Genomic DNA, 25,278 nt, shown 5'->3' on the forward strand with positions numbered 1-25,278 from the left:
TTGCTCCCGTCAGTGTAATGAGGAAGTAGAAATATGATTTCTCCCTCCTCTCCACTATTTCTGCTGTACAAGAGCTTCCTCACAGGTATGCAGGGCAGCAGCTCTTAATGGAGTTGTGGCCAGATCCTCACGGAGAGGAAAGTGATTTCTATGAGATTAGCTGAGTGGTGACGATAATACAGTTATGGTCCAATAAACATCCTGATGAGGGTCATTTGTGTGCCCTCCCTCCTGCTGCGTCTCCACAGGCCTGGTTCAGGCTCTGCTTGGAAGGAGCGTGGAGACAGCTAAGGCTAGGGCCAGCCAGCCAGCTTGGACTGGGGACACTCTAGGATGGAGAAGTCAGTTGAACACCCCCAGCCTGTAAGGCAGGAGATTCAGGTTTTAACCTCTGTCCTGCCACCAAATTATTCTTTTCCTGCACCTCATCTTCCTCCTCTGTATGTCAAAGGTGGAGATCATAGGAAAAGAGCAGAATTTGGGATCCAAATTCCCATATTCAAGCCCCAACCCTGCCTTTTATTAGCCTTGCAAGGTCCGGCCCTTTATTCCATCCATTCAGTCTGTACAAGGCTTTGTGCTACTTGCCTTTGGTCTTCAGTTTGCTCATCCAGGAATTGGGCATAATGATATCAACTTCGGGAGGCTGGTTTGGGGGATTGAGAGAAAAATACGTACAAGGAGCATCCACAGACCATGAAACACAGAAGGGACAATAACATTTTGCTTTCCTCTAAGGTTCCTTTTCGTTGACTTTCTCTGATTCTATGAAAATATTTACTGGTGGTGGATGTACAAGAGGAGCTCCAAAATTACTTGTTGACTGAATGAATTCAACTGTAAAGCAGAATATTAAGCAGCCAAGAGGGAACTAGCCCTTTAGAAGGTACGCTACAGAACCAGCACCCAGTCACAGGACTCAGCCAACCTTTCCATGCACAGAGGGCTCCTCCATCCAGCCCCGCAGACAATAAAGAAGGTTGGTCGGCCTGTGCCAACAGAGCACATTTACAGGATCATTCTGTGCCAGGCGGACGTCTCAACTCTACCCTCTCACAATCTGATCAGTTGCTGGCTTTCCACAACCAAGAAATAGCAGGCATGTCTTAGTAACTCACGAAAGGCTTCCGCAGGCTTCTGCCTTTAGAAAAAGCTGCAAGGCTAAACTATATTCACAGTGGCCTCTAGTGGCAAATTTCCAAAATAGCATGCTAAATGGAAACTTGGCAGCTGGAGGAATCTTCTCAGAATGACCTAGATTCCCAAACTGGGGGCTAGTTCAAATCTTCCCTTAATGAATGAGCACTCCAAGTTCCAGAGGTAAAGTGATTCATCCAAGGTCACAAAAAGGCCTCACAGCCCTCGGTCCATAAACCTTGCCCACAACTGGCAAGGTTGTGGTTTCAGATGCAATTAAGTATCTTGAGTTATCCGTTTGGAAGGACAATCGGGAACCCAATTCCCAAATCAGGCCAAGCCAACCTTAGGGTAAGACCCTAACATGTTTTCTTCCCACTTTGCTTCTCTCTCATCTGTAAGAGTGTTGCTGGAAGATTCCCCTATCTTGGCATTTACCTAAAAAGTAGTAGCTCACTCTTTAGGTGACAGGACTCTGAGACCACAAAGTGCTTCTTTGTAGGCAGTAAACTCCACCGCTTTACCGTGCTTTTCAATGCTCCCTCCTCCACATGTTGCAAGAATGTGGTGCCAAAAGGGGCCCCAGTGACGGCTCTGACTGGCTCGAGGATCTGGGGGTAGCAATCGTGTTTGTGTGGGGAACGCTATTTTGACATATTCTGGAGACACAATCCAAAAATACATCAGGCTGAGGACTTCCAGAGAGCTCAGTGGAAAGGCTTGGCTGCCATACCAGCTGAAGCCTGGATTTGGAGAGTTGGGGTACAGTGATTTCTATAAGAGGATCTCAATCTTTTTCTGATGGAGAACATTTTATTTGATGCATTCAGCAATAACCTCAAAGCACTACACAAGGTGTTGGGAAGACTCACAGATGGGAGTTAGACAAGGTCCTTGTTCTCAGAGGTTAGCCCAGTGGGAGGGAGAGACTGTGAGGTGAGAGGCTGAGACAGGTCAGGCTGTGGACATGTTGAGATGAAGAGGCAGGAGAGGTGTGTGGTGGCTTCCAGGGCCACTGGTAATAACAACTAGCATTTTGGGGGTGTTTTCTAAATGCCAGTTCCTGTTCTAAATACCTGTTCTAGCTCATTTAATCTTCACATTAGCCCTTGAGGTTTGGCCCATTATTCTCATTTTATAGTGGAAGAAAGTAAAATACAGAGAAATTAAGAAACTTAAGTTCATGCTGCTGGTAAGTGGTGGAGCTGGGATCTGAACCCCGACAGTCAAGTTCCAGAGCTCTTTCCCTCAATGTCATCATTGTTGATGCTCTTTTCCCTGCATTTTCTGTGATGTCTACTGACCACACAATCTTACCCACCCTGGTGTCCACACAGGGTATCTCAGTGCCACATACCAGGGTCTGAAGTCCATGTTGTACTGTCGTGGGAACAGAACACTTTCATAAAGCTCAATCCTAGTAGCGAAAGCCAGCAGCTGTTGAAGCTCATCCTGTGCCTTGAACCTCTTCACTCTTCCAAGATCACCAGGATGAGGTGGAGAGCTCTGCTCCAAGAGGCAGAAGATTGGCTCATGGTCCTGACTGCCCTTGCTCTTAGGAAAATCCCCCTCCCCAGTTTCATGTTGGACAAATGTGACCTCTAGGACCTCACTACTCAAAGGGTGTTGTCTGGACCGGCAGTCACCATCTCCTGGGAGCTGGCAAGAACTGCAGACTCTGGCTGAGTGCTGAGTCAGAAGCTGCTTCCTAACAGACTCCCTCAGTGATTCCTGCATGTAGTCAAGTGTGGGAAGCCCTGGGCTAGGGCCCTTGGACCATATTCTTTATAGTCTGAGTGCCAAGCTTCTCTTATCCATCATCCCAGGGGCACCTGTTTGAAAGCCTTTTCCACTGGTTTATCTACTTCCAACTTTACGCATTCTCCAAATGTCTAGAATCTCTTTCTCTTCCCACATGAGAAGCAGCAGAGAGCTGTCTCTCTCCTGTGCCTTGATGAGCCCTCAGTGGTCCTCCATACCTATCTTCGATAATCTCTATCCAAGTTTTAAACCTATCCTTGCTTTCTCCTGATAAGCCATCCTCACTCTGACGAGATATAACAAAAATGAGCTATCCCTAGTACACCCCACTTTTATGAGACCTGTCTCAATGGTACTAATCCTGACAGGATGTAAACACTCATACGACCAAAGAATTAAGCAGGATTCCTTTTAGACAAGCTTCCCTTATAAGGAAACAGGAACTTCTACAACTCTGGCTAATTGGCAGAACCACAAATTGTGAAGCAATTCAAGCTTCACTCTTTGAGGTCATATCCTCTATGAAAACTGGCACAGGCCCACATGACTGCCTTGACATGTATTTGGTGTCCCTTTCCAAAAAAAGGAACTGTGCCTGTGTGGCTCTCCTCCCAAGGCATGCAGAACCTTCTTTGCTTCAGAGTAGCCATGATATGTTTCCACCACCCCTGTGCCCTGGATGAAAGTGGAGATTTTCAGGATTACGAATCTGGGAGGTTAGTGAACAGGTGCTATTCCTTGCTCTCAGAGGCAGATCCAATTATGTCCACCCAGTTCAGGCTGAAAGAAATATATTTCTATTTTTTCCAGAGTGTAGAACATTACTTTGCATACAAAAATCATCTCTGGGAAGTTACAAAGTCATTTATATAGTTTGTTGTTGGGTTTTGCTTTTTTGCTACTGAGAGAAAAGAGAAAGGTAGAGAAAGAGGTTGAAGGTAGGGAAGGCTTGGGGAACAGAACCTTGTTTGGCCATTCCATAAAGTAAATCACCATTTCCAAAATTGATAGAGTAGTAAGAAACATTAAAGTTATAATCCCCTCTTCAAGGAGCTACCAGCTTAAGGAAGCAAACACCACAACACATACTGCCCTTGGTCCCACAACAATGTACAGGTGGGCCCTCTGCAAATTCCAGGGATGGTGCAGGTCTCTTAGCACATCCACCCGGTTCACTTACAGGCAATCCCCCCGACATGGTTTGGCTCTGTATCCCCACCCAAATCTCATCTCGAATTGTAATCCTCTGTGTTGAGGGAGGGATCTGGTGGGAGGTGACTGGATCATGGGGCATTTTCCCCCTGCATGCTGTTCTCATGATAGTGAAGGAGATCTCACGAGATCTGATGGTTTAAATATGGTGGTTTCCCCTGTGCTCACTCTCTCTCCTGCCACCTTGTAAAGAAGGTGCTTGCTTCTCCTTTGCCTTCCACCATTATTGTAAGTTTCCTGAGGTCTCCCTAGCCATGTGGAACTGTGAGTCAATTAAACCTCTCGTTTATAAATGACCCATTCTCAGGTAGTGTCTTTATAGCAATGTGAAAACGGACTAATACACCCCTTATTCAGAAATCTCAATTTCTGTCATTTAACTTCTTTCTCTGGTTCTGCCCTTTTTAAGTTACAATTGCTCTTAAGTCTACTGGAGATCCACAAGCCTAAAATGATGTGAAATCTTGAACATACGATCTCTGCAATACTACTTAAAATGACTGGGATTAAAATGACTATTGGAACCTCATACAATATTTAGAATCAGACCACAGCAGCAATTTCAACCATCAATGGCATTTTATTTTGGAAGTTTCTATGTATTACATAGGTATTAACTTCCTTCCTCTCCTCCTCCTCCCCACAAAATCCAGAAAGTTATTTTTGTACATAAACAACTGAACATATAAAAATCTCGGACTAATTTCTCTAAAGTCTTGGGTTAAAAGAACTTGAGTGGCGCTTCTCCTTTCTGAGAGGACTACTTCTTAAGGAGGATTCATGGTCTGTCCTTTGCTTACTACAGATTTCTCCTCTTCTCTGGGAAAAAGATGGTCAATGTTTCTGCTTCCTTTTAATAAATTAATTTCTTGATTATTATACATTATTATTCCCCACTTGACACCTTCTTAGAAACTTGATTGTTGGATGCATTTTTCATTTGGCAAAAATTCAATGTGGCTTTGCGTGGGATGTCTGAAGTGTCAGAAACAGCAGTGTTGATGTTCTGGTTTTGAGAGGGAAAGTATATATAGAGATGCATACATTCCCTAGAAGAACAAATGTAAGACTGAAATAGGGTAAATAGGGTGTGCACAGAGTTAAAAGGGCTGATAGACACTACTTGGTTTGGAATTCTGTGACTGTCAACAATCAAGGACTGCAGTGTAGGCCAGAATACAAATCTCCTTAGGAAGAAGTTTGGTTAGGCAAAACCACTGAGAAAAGACAGTGTCTGCTACATTGTTCGAAGTATATCAGAGCAGACATGCACAAGACACAGCATTATGAGTCATGTGTAGTAAGTAGTCACCTATCGATAAACAGGGGCATTTGTGCAAATGCTCTGGCAACCTAGGCACTGGGGGAAGAGAAAAGAAGCATCCTATTAAAATGTACTTCCATCTCTAACTCTCCCAAGACCCCAGGCCTCCTAAGCTTCATGATTTGCAAAGCCAAAATGAAATTTAGCATTACATGTCATTCTATGTCATCTGGAAGCTGGTCCACTGGGGCCATCTCAGAAGAGCTGCTCAAGAGGGTAGCAAGTCTACCCAGAAGGGTATGCCTTAATGATCTTCACATCATCCACAGGGCGGTCCTGGGAGTTTGTTTCTACCATTCCCACGCGATTCACCATTCCTATGCCCTGGCACACTCGGCCAAAAATGGTGTGTTTGCCGTCGAGCCACTGGGTGGGGGCGAGGGTCACAAAGAACTGGCTGCCATTGGTGTCTGGCCCCGCATTGGCCATTGCGAGAATTCCAGCCCCTGGTGGGAAAAGGGAAGAAAGGAAAGAGTATAAATAACCCCACAGGTCCAGTGTAGAGCTGCTGCCCCAGCCTAGGGATGAAAAAGAAGCCAGGACTTTGTTCTGGCCTCTGTCCAGACCCGGACAACCACTCAAGGCAGGCTTTCTGCCCTGTTCAAAGGCCATCACTACACTACTCTGACGACTTCATCTTCCTTGTCCTCACCTATTCCCCAGCCTTGACCCCTGATGCTCCTCACTAACTGTGGACCATGTTCCTGACTGCCCTCAAAAACCCAGCAAGGTTTCCTGTTTCTTTGAGGACACTTTTGATATCCTATGACCTTTAACAAATAGTTAGAGTCTAGAACACCCCGACCAGCACTCAGAATTGCTCAGAACTTTGTGAGAGGCGCCGCTTTCTCTAATCCACCAGGGCACTTCATGGCGCCATGGCTGGGCAGTTATCTGGCACCATGCCACGGTGTCAGGCATTCACCTTGAATCATGGCCAAAAGAGTGAGCTTTTAAAATCCCCGTTCCTAACCAGTCCAGCCAAATTATACACTTACCCGTGAATTTCAAGTCAGGATGAAGTTCATCTTCAAACTGTTTGCCATAGATAGATGCACCACCTCGACCTGCCCGATTAGAAGATGATACATGAATCAGCCAGTCACACATTCTATCTCACAGCAAGAATGATGGCCCAGGGTCAAAGGATTTCTCAGAGTGGAGGAAAGGAAAAGGCAGTGACACCTACCCCACTGCTAGGCATATTGCAACTACAGAATCTAGCACAAATAGCATATTCAAATCATTGGTTTCATTCCAATAAGACTTTCCTTTTCAAAATAATGCTATTTTTTCCTGCACATTAAAATAATACATGTTCACTATCAAAAAGGTAGAAAACATAGAACATTATCAAAAGAACACTAAAATCCCCTGTAACCTAACCATCTAGAGATAACCACCATTCATAATCTGATGTGTTAAGAGGTTTCTTGATTTTTAACATTTTTATGAGTATTTTAGACATGAGTGCCCCAAGTCCCAACCCTGTGCCCATCACAGACATTGCTAATCAATCAGTATTCTTCCCTGCTCAGATAGATTTGCCTCTGAACGTTACCAACCCAGAACTCAGGCAGCCATTATTAATTAATCAGTAATAGCCCAAGAGTTGAAACCTATTTGCCACCCTTAACCTAGATGATGGAAAATAAAATTCATTTAAGTTAAAGCTATCCAGCTGAAGGAGAAATAGGGACAGTGGTAAGTGGCAACATGGCAGAAAGGGACATTACAGTAGGCAGAGTCACCGAGAGGTGAGGCAGTACATCATAAAGAGAAAACAGGGCCAGGTGTGGTGGCTCACATCTAAAATCTCAGCACTTTGGGAGGCCGAGGTGGGAGGACTGCTTGAGGCCAGGAGTTTGAGCTGGGCAACAGAGCGAGACACTGACTCCACAGATTTTTTTTTTAAGAGATGGGGTCTCACTATGTTGCTCAGGCTGGTCTCAAACTCCTGGCATCAAGCAATCCTCCTTCCTCAGCTTCCCATGTGCTGGGATTATAGGCATGAACCACTGCACCTGACTGACAAAAAAATTTTAAAATTCAGCCAGATGTGGTGGGTGGCACATGCCTACCTAGCTCTTTGGGAGGATGAAACAGGAGGATTGCTTTGAGCCCAGGAATTTGAGGTTACAATGAGCTATGATCACATCACTGTACTCCAGTCTAGGCAAGAGGCAAAACCTTGACTCTAAATAAATGAATACAGAGAAAATGAAGAAACATGGGATTGGGAATTATTTGCTAGCAGCATCATCACCAAATGTTATTTATATTATGTCCACAAGAGCAGGGTGCTGGACTGGATACCCTAAGCTCAGGCAGGTTTTGTTCTAAGAGCAAAAGGATGTAAGTTAGGCCAGGCACGGTGGCTCACGCCTGTAATCCCAACACTTTGGGAGACCGAGGCAGGCGGATCACGAGATCAGGAGTTCCAGAACAGCCTGGCCAACGTAGTGAAACCCCGTCTCTACTAAAAATACAAAAAAAAAAATTAGCCAGGCAAGGTGGCACACACCTGTTGTCCCAGCTACTTGGGAGGCTGAGGCAGGAGAACTGCTTGAACCCAGTAGGTGGAGGTTGCAGTGAGCTGAGATCACACCATCGCACTCCAGCCTGGGTGACAGAGCAAGACTGTCTCAAAAAAAAAAAAAAAAAAAAAGGATGTAAGTTAAACATGGTTTCCTCACAGGAAAACATGTCATAACAGGAGGTAACTTTCTTAACGAATACTAATCAATTATGTAGTCAATCATATGCCTTACTGAACTACATTGGTTTCTCCAAGTTGAACGGTCATGACAAAACAGCCTAGAACAAAGTAAACACTGGATTGATCAACGGGTACTCTGCTTGCCCCACAGCCCAGTGCTGGCAGCTCACTTCCTCTACTGCCTGCTATAAAAGTAGCACCAAGTCCACCCCCAAGGCCCCTGGGCATGGCTAAGGTGTTTCCATGGTAAAAATCTTTTGCTTTACCTTTTAGTCGGCTTCACCACAGGGAGCCTGTCACAGCCCCCGTTTCCTTTCCGGAAGAAAATGATGTTCTCATGCAAACAAGAATGGGGGTGAATCCTAACAGACTAGGGGAAACCTCCCACTTGGCCCAGGCTACCTATGCTTCTGGAAAAATACTGAACCATACTAAACTGTGTAAAACTCATTCCAAAAATTCCAACCTGTCAGTATACTTCCAAACAGCAATTATATAACCAATACATTCCCTCTGACTTGATCCTCCCCTTTGCTTGGTCCTTTGGCAACCACTAGAGTCAAGGTTCCTGGCTGGGGTTACCAGAGACTAGAGAGAGGGAGAGGGTGTGGGGCCAGACGCCACACAGGCCAGGCTCTGCGTGCAGGACTTGAGTGAGCAAGTTAAGGATTCAGTTCAGTAGTACACTGTCAATCTGTGGCCTGAGCCTTCAAAGTGTGATCCCTGCAACCTGAGGGCTGCCAGAACAAAACCCCCAGGGCTCTGCCCTCTAGGAATGGAAAACCATCACATAAACATCACCACAAACAAGAAGTACATTAAGGAATAGGTCGGTCAAGAGTCACAGATGGGCCGGGCGTGGTAATTCCAGCACTTTGGGAGGCTGAGACAGGTGGATCATGAGGTCAGGAGTTTGAGACCAGCCTGACCAACATGGTGAAACCCCGTCTCTACTAAAAATACAAAAATTAGCCAGGCGTGGTGGCACACACCTGTAATCTCAGCTACTTGGGAGGCTGAGGCAGGAGAATCACTTGAACCCAGGAGGTGGAGGTTGCACTGAGCCGAGATTGCGCCACTGCACTCCAGCCTGGGCGACAGAGTGAGATTCTGTCTCAAAAAAAAAAAAAAAAAAAAAAAAAAAAAAAAAAAAAAAAGTCACAGATGAAGTGGGAATCAGAGGAGACAGGAGGAAAGAACATGGAGACCCCCTTTACTCAATAGGCAGAGTTTTCATAATATCTTACTCATAATACGTTATCTTTTCATAACCCAATTCAACTCAGTAGGGTTTGCAGCAAAATGTCAGAAAGACAAATCATTCCAATTCAAACGTTCCTCTGGGCACGTGGAATAGGTGAGAGGTGGCAGAGGTACAGAGAATGATTAAAGAGCTCTCCAGTGCACAGCATGCTACGCAGATGTCAGTTATCAGTTAGAAAGTCAACAATTTGGAAGCTTTGCAGGTTCTGTGCCTGGTCTAGCACAGACACAATGAAGATAGGCACAGACCTGTTTTCTATTTTTTTGTGTGTGTGTGTGTGTGTGTGTGTGTGTGTTTGAGACGGAATCTCGCTCTGTCACCAGGCTGGAGTGCAGTAGTGTGATCTCGGCTCACTGCAACTTCTGCCTCCCGGGTTCAAGCGATTCTCCTGCCTCAGCCTCCTGAGTAGCTGGGACTACAGGCGTGCACCACCACACCCAGTTAATTTTTGTATTTTTAGTAGAGACGGGGTTTCACCATGTTGGCCAGGATGGTTTCAATCTCTTGACCTTGTGATCTGCCAGCCTCGGCCTCTCAAAGTACTGAGATTACAGGCGTGAGTCACCGCGCCTGGCCAAGACCTGTTTTCTAACCTTTGATTACAGGTTAGAAAAGAACGTTCAAGATTCTTTTCTGGCCAGGTGCAAGTGGCTCACACCTGTAATCCCAACAGTTTGGGAGGCTAAAGGGGGCGGATCTCTTGAGCCCAGGAGTTGAGACCAGCCTAGAAAACATGGTGAAACCCGTCTCTACAAAAATTAGCCAGGCATGGTGGCGCGTGCCTGTAGTCCCAGCTACAGCTACTCAGGAGACTGAGGTAGGAGGATCACTCAAGCCCAGGAGGTTGAGGCTACAGTGAGCTGTGATTGCGCCATTGCTCTCCCGTCTGTCTCCAAAAAAAAAGATTTTTTTCCTCTGCTGACCTCTGTCCTCTCTTGGGATCATTTATTCAATGTATTTATTTCAGACACGCAAACATACAAAGAATAATATGACCAACATCTATGACCACCTCTGCCCCCAAGAAATAAAGTATTGCAAATCCAGCTAAGACTCCATGCACACACGCCACTGCAGCCCTCCCCAGCACTCATTTTCCTAAGAGCTAACAGCTGATTCAAAGAATCACATTTTCCTCTCAGGTAACCACTAGTCTGACAAGAATTTGGCATTTCCATGCATTTTCTTCTTTACTACACATATATGTATCCCTAAAAAAAAAAAAGTATTGCTGTTTTGCATGTTTTTAAGTTTACATAAGTGGTATTACACTTTATATATTCTTCTGCAATTAGCTTTTTGCTCACCACTGTTTGAGAGACTCACGTACTTTGTTCCAGGCGGGTCTCTGTCGTGTTCACCTCACTGCATGACCATAATGCTCTGTCTTATCTTTTCTGGTGTTAATATCGAGGATCTTTCCAATGTTTTGGCTATTATCGACCATGCTATAAAAACTAGTCTTATACTGTCTCTGAAACACAAGTGCAAGAGCTCTCGGGGGCCAATACCTCACAGGGGATACATGGGGTCATAGTTTGAGTATTTCATCATTGCTAGATTTTTCTAAATGCCTTATTGAAAAGGATGAACCAATGTGCACCCCTCCCCGCAGCACTCTCACTCTTACTGCTCTAGGTCGTTCTGTCAGTCTGAGAAGTGTGAGACCTCTTGTGGTGTTTTAAGCTGCATTTCTCTGAAGTTTGGCATAATTTCATGTTCACTGGCTTACTTAGCTTGTCCCCTCTGTGAACGGCCACTCAGTGGTATGACATTTTGGAATTGATACATACAGTCATCTCTTGGTATACTCAGGGCATTGGTTCCAGGATCCCTGTGACACCAAAATCCCTGCATTTCTCAAGTCCCGCTGCGGGCCCTGCGAAACCTGTATGGACCCGCATGGCTCAAACCCATGTTGGTCAAGGCTCAATTGTATATTATGGATAGTAATCCTCTGTCAGTGAATGTTTTGCAAATACCTTTTCCCAGTTAACTTTTTTCATTCTTTTAATGGGACCTTCCAGTGCACAGAACCTTTGCAGTTAAAATTCCTTAACTTCTTTATGATCTGTGTGTGTGTGTTTTTTTCCTTTTCCTTTTTTTTTTTTTTTTTTTTTTTTAAGACAGAGTTTTGCTCTTGTGGCCCAGGCTGGAGTCCAATGGCGCCATCTTGGCTCACCACAACCTCTGCCTCCCGGGTTCAAATGATTCTCCTGCCTCGGCCTCCCGAGTAGCTGGTGTTACAGGCACTCGCCACCATGCCTGGCTAATTTTGTATTTTTAGGAGAGATGGGGTTTCACCATGTTGAGGTCAGGCTGGTCTCAAACTCCTGACCTCAGGTGATCTGCCAGCCTCGGCCTCCCAAAGTGCTGGAATTACAGGCGTGAGCCACCGTGCCCGGCCTGTGTTGTTTCTTAAAAACAAAATGCAAAAAAACCCTTTTCTTGTCCCCATGACTCCTGTGATGTCCCTTCCTCCTCCTCTTAGTCACTGTGGAAACCTGTCAAAATGATGTCTAAGGCATGCGACATGATGCAGTGTCTTACACCAAGATGACCATACTTGGTGCTACTTGTCCCTGCCTCTCCCACGCCACAGTTGATGGGATAATAGATTAATATCCAGTCCCACAGATGGGCAGTGGCCTATAAGGAGATCCAGTGGGGCACTTGACACCAGAGGGTAACTGACCAATCAAAGCCTCTCTTCTGGCAAGAGAGCCTCTAACAGACACTGTCCGTCGGCAGTCTCCTGAGCACCCCCAACCTCCTCCTCCACAGCCTGCCTCAACCTCAGAGAAAAAAACGCAGGTGCTGACAAGTCCATTTTGCAGACAGGCGTGGCCAGATGACCCAGTTCAGACTTACTGATATAAACAGAAGTCGCTGAGTCAAGCTTCTGAGAAAGCTACAGCTTTCCTGATAAAAACAGACAAACATACTCTTTTGTCTTTCATCTACAGCTCTTTCCCCATCTTCCTTCTTTGAAAGTAGGGTGACGCCAGAACAGCAGCAGTCATCTTGCAACCATAAGACTAACAAGTTCAAGACCAAAGGCCAACACATTATGAATGAAGTGGAAAGATACGGCAAGCCCAGATCCCTGACAACTCTTCTGGGCAGGTGAAGAGATGACAGTAACTGCTCACTTCCAGACGTTCTGTTGTGTAAGAAAAAACAGCCCATGGGATTAGCTTTTCTGTTAGTTGTAGCCAAAAGCACTGCTACTTGACACAATCACTTTGTTAATATACCAGACGGGAACAATGCCCCAGTCCTCTAAGGGGCTTTGTGGTTCTAAAGATGCGGTCTTCTCTTTCTCACTTGCCTTTGGGGTCAGAGAGATCTGGATTCCAGTTCTGCCTCCAGCAATTACTGTTTAACCTTAACCAAGACACTTTTCTCCAAGCCTCAGTTCCCCCGTCTGCAAAATGGGAGTAGCAGTAACACTTACGTCTCACAGGCTTGTTATGAGAAGTAAATGAGACAGCATATGGAAGCCATTGAATGTATAACATGAGGCAAACACACAGTAGTGTCAGTGATGAAGAGCCCCTTTAACTGAGGTAACCCGAGCATGGTCCCTGAGAAGCAGCTGCTGGTCAAGATTCAAACTGCCACCTCAGGAGCCAGCCTGCCTGGGTTTATTCAGTTCCTCTGTTCTCCAATTTCCACCACTCCCTCGCTGCTTCTCACTCTTTGAGGAGAACCTTACTTCTTATTTCACTGAGAAGAAGGAATTTTCACAAGAGAACTTTCACGTGCTCTCACTACCAAAGCCCCTTCCCTTCCTACACCTCTACCCACCTCCCTTCCCTAAAACACTGTGTGAATAAACTGTCCATGACTATCCCACCACCACGTACCCAATCCTGCTCACCTTTAAAGAACTCAGCAACTACAACCTCCCCCTCTAGTAGACCAATTTTTCTCTTTCTAATGGAGCATTCCTGTCAGCATTTAAACATGTTATTGATATTTCCTATTTTAAAAAACGAAACTCTATTTCCAAGTATCCTATTTCTCTACATCCCTTCACAGAAAAACTCCTTGAAAAAGCTGTCAACACCCACTGTCTCCACTTCTCCCCATTCTCACTGGAACATGCTCCATTCAGACTTTTGCCCCTCACTGCTCCACTGAAACTGCTCTTGTCAAGGTCGCCAGTGACCTCCACGTGGCTATACCCAGTCGTCAATCCTCAGCGCTCACTTTACTTGATCCACACTCGATGTCACCCTTCTGCTTGAGCTGCTGCCTTCCCTTGGCTTCCACGGCTCCACATTCTCCTGGTGTTCCTCGCTGCTCACTGGCAGCTGCTCCTCCTGCGCCCCTCTGCTTTCACAGGTGTTAGTCAGGCCTGCGCTGCTGTGTGAAGCCCTTGCCTTCCAACCCTGGCTCCCCACCCCTTTATCTTTCACAGGTGTTAGCCCAATAAACTTCTATCTTGGTGTCTGCTTCCCAGAGGACCAGAACTAACACAGCTGCTATCACCCTAGTTCAAACGACAACCATCTCCAGCTTGAATAGGAGTAAAATCTTCCCACTGGTCTCCTTGCTTCCAGCCTTGCCTCCCTCTATTCTTCACAAGGTAGCCAGAGGGATCCTTTTCAAACAAGCCTAATCGCAGCACTCCCCTGCTTGAAACCCTCCATCAACACTGCATCACTCTTAGAACAAAATCCACAATCCTCACCACAGCTTACAAGACGCCCCACAGTCGGGCACTCTGCTACTCTCTGAGCTCTCTCCCGCCACTCTCTCAGGTGTTCCAGCTACACTGGCCCCTGTGCCGTTTCCTGCCAGGCACACTCTGGTCTAAGGCCTCTGGCTGCTGTTCTCTTCGGAGCGCCCTTGGCCTGGACAGTCTCATGGATCACCACTTCATTTCCTTCACAACTATGTTCAAATGCTCTCTATTTGTCAGAGAGGTTTCCCTAACCACACTCACCAAACCAGCCCCTCCCTCACCCTCTAGCCTAGTGGTTCTCAACAGGGAGTGATTTTGACCCCTGGCGACAGTGGGCAATGTCTGGAGACAATTTTGGTTGTCACACTGAGTGGTTCTATCAGTATCGAGTAGGTAGAAGCCAGCGTGAAGCTAACCATCCTTCAATGTGCAGGACTGCACCCCCTCCAACAAAGAATCATCCAGCTCTAAATGTCAATAGTGCCTAGGTTGAGAAATCCTGTTCCATCCCAGCAGTACCTTCTTTTTTCCATATCATCTGCCATCCCTGACAGTTCATTATGTACTTTTTCATTCTCCGTCTCTCACCAGAATGAGAGTTCCGCAAGGGCTTTCTTATTCACTGTTATATCCCCAGCTTTTAGAAGAGTGCCTGGCCTACAGAAGGAGTCTAATAGGTATTTGCTAAATGAATTAACAATCAAAATAAATAAAAGTCACATTCGTTGGAGCTCCCACTTTGTGTCAAGCCCATGCTAACCACTGTACCAACATCAGCTCATTTACTACTCACAGCCAGCCTAGGAGGTGCATGTAACCACACTCCAGACAGGTGAGCTGGCTCAGCAGGGTAACGCAACTCCTCTACATTTAGTAAGTGTTCATGTGAAGCACAAGGCAAGCCCAAGCTCCACAGTCCTGCTCTCCACCCTGCACCACACTGTCTTGCCATAGTCCACAGCTGGATGAAATTTCCTCAGATATGTCTTATCCTAGCTGGGCTCAAGAGTCCCAAATGGTCCCTGAGTCATGCTCAATCAAATCTGAGCTCTTCTGTCTAGGAGTCTCCATTAACCGGCCCCCTAACTGCTCTTTACTGTCCCCTAAACAGGCAGTTTGGAGATCTATAAATTTGGTAGAGGCCTTAGAATCACATTTGATGCATTTGTTCTAGGTGTGGAGAGGTGGCTGGGTGATGTCACAAGAGCCAGTCTGGAGTGGAAGATGTGACACCTGGGGTGGCGGGCTCCCTCCCTCCCCCTGCCTCTGTCACTCCTGCCCTGTACCCACTCTTCTTCCTAAATCCAAAATGCCCTTCCCTCTACTTCCCAAGACCCATCTCGCATATGCCTCCTTCCCATCCTAATCTCACTCCATTGTACTTTTCCCCTTATTATGAATTACTCCAACCTATATTATACACATAATCCACATCATACTATCATACATTTGCATATTTATATTACCCCATTCTAGTTGTTTCTTATAATGAATAGTTTGTTTCCTGGCAGGGCAGGGAACTGCAAGGAAAAAGAAAATGCCTTGGCTTTTAATGCTTAAGTGCTTCTCATAGGCCTTAGAATAGCACAGGATACCCAGCAGACTCTTGGCAAATACTCATCAAATGAATAAAATTAACAGAGCTTGCTGTTCAACACGGTAAATTTCAGGTGTTCCTGGGGCTACTAAGAGGAGAGATGAAATCAAAGTGAGAGTGACGCACAGGATAATCAGCATATAATTAATCACAGCAATCACAGCAGCTGGTGAGCACTGTGAGGCCAAGTGCAGAGCAGGAAGAGCTAAAGGAAGAGCTTGCCAGGATGTTATGTCTTACAGAGAGGAGAGAAAGGTTAGTAGAAACAGATAAAAGACACTCAGAGGGCTGAGGAAAGAGCTTCTATAGTTATTATAATATGGGAAAATTGAAGGTAGAAAAATGGTTTAAAATGAAATGAAGCAGGAAGTCAAAGGGTATTTGAACTGACAAAGCATCTGGCAAAGATGTATTACAAGAAAGCATGTGGAAAGAATGGTTCCACAGTAGTCAGACTGAGGAATGGAAGTGCTACATCAACTTGCTGAAGAGCCCAGGATGTCATTTGCTGCCCATCTGAGATGTTTAGCAAAAAATGCGTCACCTAATCAGCTAGAAAATATGAACTAGTGACCCAGGAGAGCCTAACTCCTGTTTGCCTTCCACCACAGACTTGCCAGTGGGCTGCTCAATCATTCATTTTACTTGAGGCTGGGTGCAGTTATTTGAAGATCTTTTGAGTGATTCAATTTCATTAAAATTACAGCATGGAAATGTGACATTATGAAGGATCATGAACCAACTACAGAAATATAGAAAAGCTCTGGCATGAGCAACTCACACCTGAGTCACTTCCAATACTTGTACCCTAATCATGGACTCTCGGTTCACTGGTATTAAGAATTAAAATTTATTTCATAACAACATGACGGGGAGAGAGGAAGAAGACAGGAAAGAAGTACATCGACATATCGATGGAACCCTTTCAGACAAAGAAAGTAGAATGAAGCAGGACTAGACTCTGCCTCCCTGTTGTGCTGAACCCCTATCGACTCCAATGGGGATGGCACCAGGTTTAATAGGCCGAAGAGACCTAATGCCAGCAAATGAGACATGGGGTTTTATTGGGGACTTACATACAGGGGAGAGAGCCCAGTGGTGGCGGGCTGGACGGGAGAACCACAATGGCTTGCAAAAAGCATGCAGTTTACATAGCATTTCCACTTAGCACCTTCTCCCTAACAATATCTACCTGGCAAACTTCACTCAACCCAAAACTCAGGGCCTCAACCTGTGTGCGGCCCATGTTTCAAAGGACGAGCCAGGGGCTCAGATGTCCCTTTATAGACAAGGAAGGAACCTCCAGGTTGGCTACTCCTGGATTCCCTAGCTCAGAACACACATTCAGATGCGTCTGCTATACAGGGTCATTCTAAGGGTATGTATGCTTCAGTTATTGCTATCAGGCACGTTTACCACATGCTCCCAACACCCAATAAAGTGAAGACACAAAAATTAAAAATTAAAAAGCCAAAAGTTCACCAGCATCAATGAAATAAGGGAAACAAACATGCTAAAATTGTAAAAAGAGTCAGCCAAGAGGAAAAAATAGAAAATTCTTCCACCTGTATTCCCTGAAACTAATAACCAGGAAAGAAATGTCATGCTGAGATTCTCATAAATACCCTCCAATTGTGAGAAGCCAACAGGGGAATGGGTGAGCAGCTCTGAAAAAGTTAAGGAAAGCCCTTGAGGGCAGAAGCCCATGCATATCACAGATGCTCGAGAGTGGCAGGGCAGGCAAGCAGGGCAGGCCACCTTCCAGGGTGCTGGGCCATCCTTGAGGACTACCCAGATCCTGGAGTGGTGACAGAGGGACACCACTGGCTGGTGGAGGGGGCTCTGGGACAAGACTTTAATGGAGTCTGGGAAGACAGAACAGAGGCTAGCCCTCCGACAAGGGGCTCACTCAGCATGAGCTGAGCTCCGGTTCTCTCCTGCACCTCTTCAGGGTAGAATAGAATAGAGAGAAAGCAACCTAACATTTGAAGTGGGGAAGACAACCAGTTCCACGTAAGTGGGGAGAATGACAAGGAGACTCCACACACTGTATCTGAGCAAGTAAAAGGTGGGGATAATGTAGGTACTGACATCAAGCATGGATAAGATGAAAACAAATGGCATGGAAACTAGGCAAACATACCACAACCAACAGAAGGACAGAAAGAAGGAGGGGAGGAAGGAAAAGAAAACCCAGGAACTCAGTCTGGGAGAAAGTGGCTTCTCCATGGCTATCTCAAGCTATGGATGATTCAAGAGAAGTAAAAATCTAATATAACAAAAGCTCAAAGACAAGATAATATGCCACAGAATAAGATGAAAAGATTGCAGAGCGAAGGAAACAAATTTAGATCCAAATGGCACCCGTAATGAGCTAGTAGATAAACTAGAGCAGTAAAGAACAAAATAGACATGACTGAAAATTGAGTAAGGCATAGAGTAAAGGTCTGAAATTATTTTAGTGAATACAGGGAAAAAAGAAAAAAAATCCTATCACACAATCAAAAGAAATGTGATAAATATGGAAGGCAAAGGTGATGAAACAAATAACTAATTTCCTGAAATAGAAAATCCAGTAAGTATAACAGAGAAAATACTCAGAAATAGAAATCAAAAAATTATCCCTGATTTGAAGGAAAGAGTAAATCTGGCCTCAGTATTCTCCAAAACCATATTCAAAAACCAGAAGGCAGTCAGGCATGATGGCTCATGCCTATAATCCCAACACTTTGGGCGGCCGAAGCAGGAGGGATACTTAGGCCCAGGAGTTTGAGACCAGCCTCAGCAACACAATTAGACCTCAACTCTATAAAAAATTTAAAAATTAGCAAGGCATGGTGGTGAATGCCTGTAGTCCTAGCTACCTGGGAGGCTGATGTGGGAGAAATGCTTGATCCCAGGGGATGGAGATTACAGTGAGCCATGATTGTACCACTGTACTCGAACCCGGGCCTGGGTGACAGAGCAAAACCCTGTCTCCAAAAAAACCAAACAACAACAAAAACAAACAACAATAAAAAACCAAACCAGAAGGCAATTGATCAGAAATGTCTAAAAAGATCTCAGTATACCCAGTTATGGTCTTTTTTTCTTCCCTTTAAACACTTTTAATTAATTTATGTATTTAGAGATAGGGTCTCACTTTGTCACTCAGGCTGGAGTGCAGTGGGCAAAATCATGGCTCACCGCAATCTCAACCTCCCAGGTTCCAGTGATCCTCCTACCTCAGTCTTCCAAGTAGCTAGGATTACAGGCATATGCCACCATGCCCGGCTAATTTTTTGTTTTTTGTAGAGATGGGGTCTCACTATGTTGCCCAGGCTGGTCTTGAACTCCTGAACTCAAGTGATCCTCCCACGTCAGCCTCCAAAGTGCTGGGATTACAGGTGTGAGCCACCACACCTGGCCTAAAAAATTTATTTTAAAAAAGGAATTTATCTCTTACAGTTGTGGAGGCTGAGAAGTCCAAGGTCAAGGGGCCACATGTGGTGAGAGCCTTCTTGCTGGTGGGGACTCTGTGAAGTCCCAAGGCGGCACAGTGTATCGCACAGTGAGGGGGCTGAGCATGCCAGCATGCTATCTCTTTTCAAGTATAAAGGTAACAGGCAGAAATTCTCAAACATAAATGAGCTTAAAAATACAACACATTCCAGCTCTAATAATAAAAAACCACTGGACAATTGTGATCCTTGAGCATTCTGAAACAAAACACAAAAAACCACCACACAAGAAATCCTGCCCTCCAGCACTTGCGAAGGTGAAAGCGAAGTAAGTTGTGAACACGAAATACACTGAAATGTAGGACCCCCACTGTAGCTGAAGGAATGATGAGTGCAGAACAGATAATAATAAGACTAACAACAAAAATTAAGGTCGGGGAAAGATAAGAATGGGTAGAAATTTAAGTACTAATTGCCTCATCTTTCACTGTAGGAAGTCAAATATTCTGTTCTCTGTATATGAAATTAAATGTAGTATGTTCTGCTTTAAAAACAATAGCATATATAATATATCCTATTTTTTGAAACTATTTCCATTTATCTTGTTATCCTTTAAACCAGACATCTGGCCGGGCGCGGCTCAAGCCTGTAATCCCAGCACTTTGGGAGGCCGAGGCGGGTGGATCACGAGGTCAGGAGATCGAGACTATCCTGGCTAACATGGTGAAACCCCGTCTCTACTAAAAATACAAAAAACTAGCCGGGCGTGGTGGCGGGCGCCTGTAGTCTCAGCTACTTGGGAGGCTGAGGCGGGAGAATGGTGTGAACCCGGGAGGCGGAGCTTGCAGTGAGCCGAGATCACGCCACTGCACTCCAGCCTGGGAGACACAGTGAGACTCCGTCTCAAAAAAAAAAAAAAACCAGACATCTGAAAAGAAACACGTCTAGAATGATGGGCACCAAAAGTTAACACTGTTCCTTTCTGAAAGGTGGGATATTGAGGGATTAGTTAATGATGGTTAGAAATCTTTAGGAGCTATGCTTATGAATGATTTTTCCCCTTTTCTTTGCTTATATATTCTGTATTTTGAAATGCATCCATATACATTAAAACAAAAAACAAAAAACAAAAAAACACCTGAATGCTTCTGGCCATAGTTTAGATAAATCATGAGACAATTGAGAATGACAAAAAAGAACAAGACTGAGAAAAGACTCTGCCACAGAGAAAACCAAACTTGTTTAAAGGCAAACGAGCAGATATTAGCAGAGAAAAAGCAGACTGAGAAGCAAGGGCCCTTGAAATGAGTAAGTGTTCCACCAGTTCACTAATAAACCCCATATAAATGCCAGTAACTCCCAAATTAATACCTCCATACCAGGTCTTTCCCTGAACCCCATATTCCTATCCAACTACTTACTCACGAGCATAGTTGGCCCTCCCTACATGTGGATTCTACATTCATGGATTCAACTAACCACGATTGAAAATATCAAGCATCTGTACTGAACATGTATAGAACTATTTTTCTTGTCATTACTCCCCAAACAATACAGTACAACTATTTACATAGTGGTCACATCTTGCCCCTACATCTATTCTCTAAACAGCAGCTAGAGTGATCCTTTTATTTATTTATTTATTTATTTATTTGAGAGGGAGTCTTGATCCGTTACCCAGGCTGGACTGCAGTGGTACGATCTTTGCTCACTGCAACCTCCATCTCCTGGGTTCAAGCAATTCTCCTGCCTCAGCCTCCCGAGTAGCTGAGATTACAGGTGCCCACCACCCTGCCTGGCTAATTTTTGTGTTTTAGTAAACACAGCATTTCACCATGTTGGTCAGGCTGGTCTTGAACTCCTGACCTCAAATGATGCAACTGCCTCGGGCTCCCAAAGAGCTGGGATTACAGGCGTGAGTCACTGTGCCCAGCCTAGAGTGATCCTTTTAAAGCATAGATCAGATCACAGCATTCCTTTGCTCAAAACTCTCCAAAGGCTCACATCTTACTCAGAGTAAAACCCAGTCTCTACCATGCCCTGTAAGGTATCATACCTTATGATTTCCAGCACAGGTTCCTGCCTCAGGACCTCTGTGTTTGCTCTTCCCTCCATCCAAAATGTTTTCCCCCGAGTTACAAGGTTCACTTTCTTACTTCTTTCAGATCTCTTCTCCAATAATGTCAGAGAGGAGTTCCTTGACTTTTCTACTAAAATTCCATCCCCACACCCTTTTCCTGCTTTATAGAGAGCAAGAATTCTGTCTCTTTCTTTATAGGTATCTCCCTAGAGCTTAAAAAAGTATCTGACACAAAACAGACACTCATTTGTTAAATGAATGAATCGATAAAAGAACCCAGGATTTTATTATTCTCAAAATATTATAAAGTCTTTCCTTTTTATTGATCAGACTACTTGCATCACTATAATTCAGACAAATATTATTTGTCCTTAGTAAGCAGTACATGTAAGTTACGAAAATCTCTACCAAGCCTAGGAATAAAGGTTGGTTTCTGGTCAATTCCACACATGTGTGTTTGATGAAGGAAGGAGTTGTCACCAGAATCAACCAACACAGACCTTAGTCAGTGGAAAAGAGAGCTCTGGCTGCCTTATCGCCTATTTATGAGACTTCAGAAACTAATGTTGGCTTTAGAAAAAAAAGACAAAAAGGAAAAAAAAAAAAAAAAGAAAACATAAACTAATGTTGGCTTAACTGTACCTGTCCCTGTTGGGTCACCTCCTTGGATCATGAAGTCTTTGATAATTCTGTGGAATTTTGTGCCATTGTAGTAACCTCGACGAGCCAACTCAGCAAAGTTCTTACAGGTCTTTGGAGCATGCTTCCAGTACAGCTCCAGCACAATGATTCCCATGCTGCAGAGGGAGAGGACAACAGCTCCAGTAAAGAACAAGGTCAGGGCAGACAGGAATATTACGGGACTGCTCCAGGACTCTTGCTTTTCAAGCTTGTAAGTCATGAAATTGTGATAACCACTGGATTTCATGCTCAGCAAAGGAAAACACCACAATGCAAGTAACATAAACACCAATTATCTTTTTTGAGTAAAACATGCAGGTGTTCTGGGTACTTCTTTTCAGCAAAATTACAAGCATGGAGAACTCAAAATTCTAATACTCTCTCTCTCTATATATATCTGATTATCTGAAACCATATAACCAACCCCTAAATTAGGAAAAAAATTATTACACTTAATTTTTAATTTTTTTAAAAAAGAGACATTAAAATATCAGGAGTTCATATTTATTTAGAAGTTTCTGGGTGGGGGTAGGGACTGGGTAGATGGAAAATAGGAAGATGTTTAATGAATACCTTTTAAAAACTTTTGTATTTTTGATCCAAGTAAGTATATTACTTATTCAAAAAATTTTAATAAAAGGTATAGTTTGTGTTTGTTTGGGAGAGAGTATAACAAAGGCAAAACCTGATAACTTTGAATCTTTGCACCTCCCAATAGGATGAGTGCTTTTCCTCCCCAGTACTACTAAAAGATAAGGAACAGGCAAGAGAAAGGACAGGTGCCTTCCCCTCTACTCCAACACATACCTAGACTTTAAGCTCCAAGGATGTGACAATTTTTTTTTTTTTTTTTTTTTTGAGAAAGGGTCTCCTCTGTCACCCAGGTTACAGTGCAGTGGCACAATCTCAGCTAATCGCAACCTCTGCCTCCCGGGCTCAAGTGATCCCCTCACCTCAGCCTCCTGAGTAGCTGGGACTACAGGCACGCATCACCAAGCTCAGCTAATTTTTTGTATTTTTTTGTAGAGATGGGGTTTTGCCATGTTGCCCGGGCTTGTCTTGAACTCCTGGGCTCAAGCAATCTACCTGCCTTGGCCTCCCAAAGTGCTGGATTACAGATGTGAGTTACGGCACCAGGCCAGATGTGAGAATTGAGTCAACTCTGTATCTCTGTATAGTCTGAATGCCCGGTGACTTGCACAGTGTAAACACTCTATTAGTATATGAGGAATGTGCTAGAAAATAGCTAACAGCCTTCCTGCCTGCAATTCATCTTTCACACTGCTCCCATTCAACACAGACTAACAGTTACTCTGTGCGTGGCACTATTTTAGGCACTGTTTCCCTCATGAAGCTTACATTCTGGTGGATATTTTCAACATACAGGAAGTAGCCATTTGGAAAGACAATCAGGAAGTACATATACACTTCTGAAATGTGCATACCTCAGCAATTTCAACTTCCAAGTATCCTCTAGGAAAATATACAAAACTGCCTAAGGATACAATATGTGCAAGGATGTTCATCTCAGTATTTGTCATAGCCAAAAAAAAAAAAAAAAAAAAGGAAGCAACTTAAATGTCCTTGAAATAGGAAATACCTAAAATATCAACTATCCATCCTATGGGCAGCTAGCTGAATTACTGAGTGAAAGAAAACCAAGTTACAGAAAAAACATACATAGAGTATGATCATATGATCCCATTTTTTTATGTTAAAAAAAGCATAAAAAAGAGGTTTATGTGTACATAGAAAAAGGTCTGGACAATTATCCAACAAACCGTTGATAGTGTTTTCAGGAAGGAGGTGGCTTTCACTTCTTACTCTGTATGTCCACATTGCTTGGATTTAACAATTTATTTTGCAACTTTAAAAAATACCAACAGGAGAATTCAGAAACTACAGGTTGGAGCCTGAAGATGTAGAATTTTACCATAAAAGAAGGTGGGGAAGATGGCCAGGGAGCATGAACAGCATGAGCAAATATAGAGAGGACTGACAGAACTCTGCTTTGGCTGAAAGCAGCAATGGGCAAGAACAGAAAGGCAGAGGACCTTAGCTGGTCTCTGGCCGCTGAAGGGGGCATGGCAGGTAGACAAGGGCCAGATGAAAAAAATCACCTTGAATGCCAGGATTAATACGTTTTTACTTTATACTGTTAAAGCAGCAAGACATTATTAAAGGTTTTTGAGCAGGATCCCTTCCTTGTCCTATTTTGTAAAGATCACTTTGAGCTTTTTCCAAAGAGGCAATGAAATGAATAGAGCTAAAGAACTTGCAAGGTGAGACGGGCACACCAGGCTCCAAACGAGGTTCTTCCAGTTACTAGCTGTGTGGCTTTGGTCAAGGCTTTAATCTGTAAATTCGGCGTTTCCTCCTGCTAATATTGAAAGGGAGAAAGTTAAATAATACCTTCATGATTTGGGTTGCTAAGATTAAACTAAATGAGATGACATACAGCGGGGCATGGCGCTAGCAGGCTGGTTACCACATCACCCTTTGATAGTGGGGAAAATGTGCTTCTTCCTGTATTTTATTGGAATTTGTTTCTACAACTGTACTACTTATCACGTAATGTTTACATGTCTGTCTCTTTCATTATACCGTAAGCTCCTAAAGGCAGGGCTGTGTGTTTTTTATCTACCGCTATCTCCTCAGAATTTATATCCTATGTGCCTGGCTTGCGGCCTCATTACACGCTTGTTGAATGAATGAATGAATGAACGAATGAATGAATGAATGAATGAGTGGACTGGAGGAAGGAGGACAATGAGGCAGCTGTTGCTGAGACCTCAGCAGAAAACCGCGCGGAGCTTGGACGCGGGCGATGGCGGTCCCCTCTCAACCCTCTGGGGGCCGTCTCGGCCGCTGCTCCACGCCCCTCCACGTGGAGGCCGGGCTCCCGGAGGAACGCGCCAGGAACGGAGACCCGTGGTGAGGCCCGGGCTCCGTGTCTCCTCTGCCAGCCCCAGAGGCCCGAACCCCCTCACCTGGTCTCCAAGTAAACGTTGGGTGGCTGCCAGGAATCTGGGGGAATTGCCGCCATAGCGAAGCCGGCGGCGGAATGCTTCTCTAGCAATGGCTACTTCCGGCGTCGATTAGCTGGGGACCCGCCGCTGCTGCACACTTCCGGTCCCCGCCGTTCAACCCTTTCGATACCAGGATTTGGGTGGCCAGGACGAGGAAGAGGACGGTCCCTTCTTCCAATGCCGGGAAGCTGAGGTGGGAGGCGAGAAGAAGCTGGGCGCGAGAACAGAGAAAAATGCAAACTTCATTCGCGGTGGTCTCCAAGTGGCGCCACTCTGGGCGATCTGATTGGTTCGTTTAGGCATGGAAGGCGGGAACAACCAGAAAGGCTAGGCTCTGGTTG

General features: G+C 44.7%; 1 protein-coding gene across 1 annotated transcript; it reads right to left on the minus strand.

Annotated features, from left to right (window-relative positions):
* Positions 1-1,930: 1,930 nt before the first annotated feature.
* Positions 1,931-25,278, minus strand: PPIL1 (peptidylprolyl isomerase like 1). Its single transcript, XM_050787850.1, has 4 exons — positions 24,899-25,278; positions 21,870-22,024; positions 6,433-6,501; positions 1,931-5,880 (listed from the first exon to the last, which is right to left on the minus strand). Exons 1-4 carry the CDS (start codon positions 24,952-24,954, stop codon positions 5,660-5,662), a joined length of 501 nt encoding a protein of 166 aa, XP_050643807.1. The 5' UTR covers positions 24,955-25,278; the 3' UTR covers positions 1,931-5,659.

Source organism: Macaca thibetana, chromosome 4 (genome assembly GCF_024542745.1).
Source record: "Macaca thibetana thibetana isolate TM-01 chromosome 4, ASM2454274v1, whole genome shotgun sequence".
NCBI classification, from domain to species: Eukaryota; Metazoa; Chordata; class Mammalia; order Primates; family Cercopithecidae; genus Macaca; species Macaca thibetana.

Bases quoted from the DNA above. Each gene is read 5' to 3' on its own strand.
- PPIL1 (XM_050787850.1), bottom strand. From the start codon at position 24,954: ATGGCGGCAATTCCCCCAGATTCCTGGCAGCCACCCAACGTTTACTTG. The intron at 6,502-21,869 runs GTACAGTTAAGC...CTAATCGGGCAG, and splicing joins AGGTGACCCAACAGGGACAG to GTCGAGGTGGTGCATCTATC. The intron at 5,881-6,432 runs GTAAGTGTATAA...TTTTCCCACCAG, and splicing joins TCCTGACTTGAAATTCACGG to GGGCTGGAATTCTCGCAATG.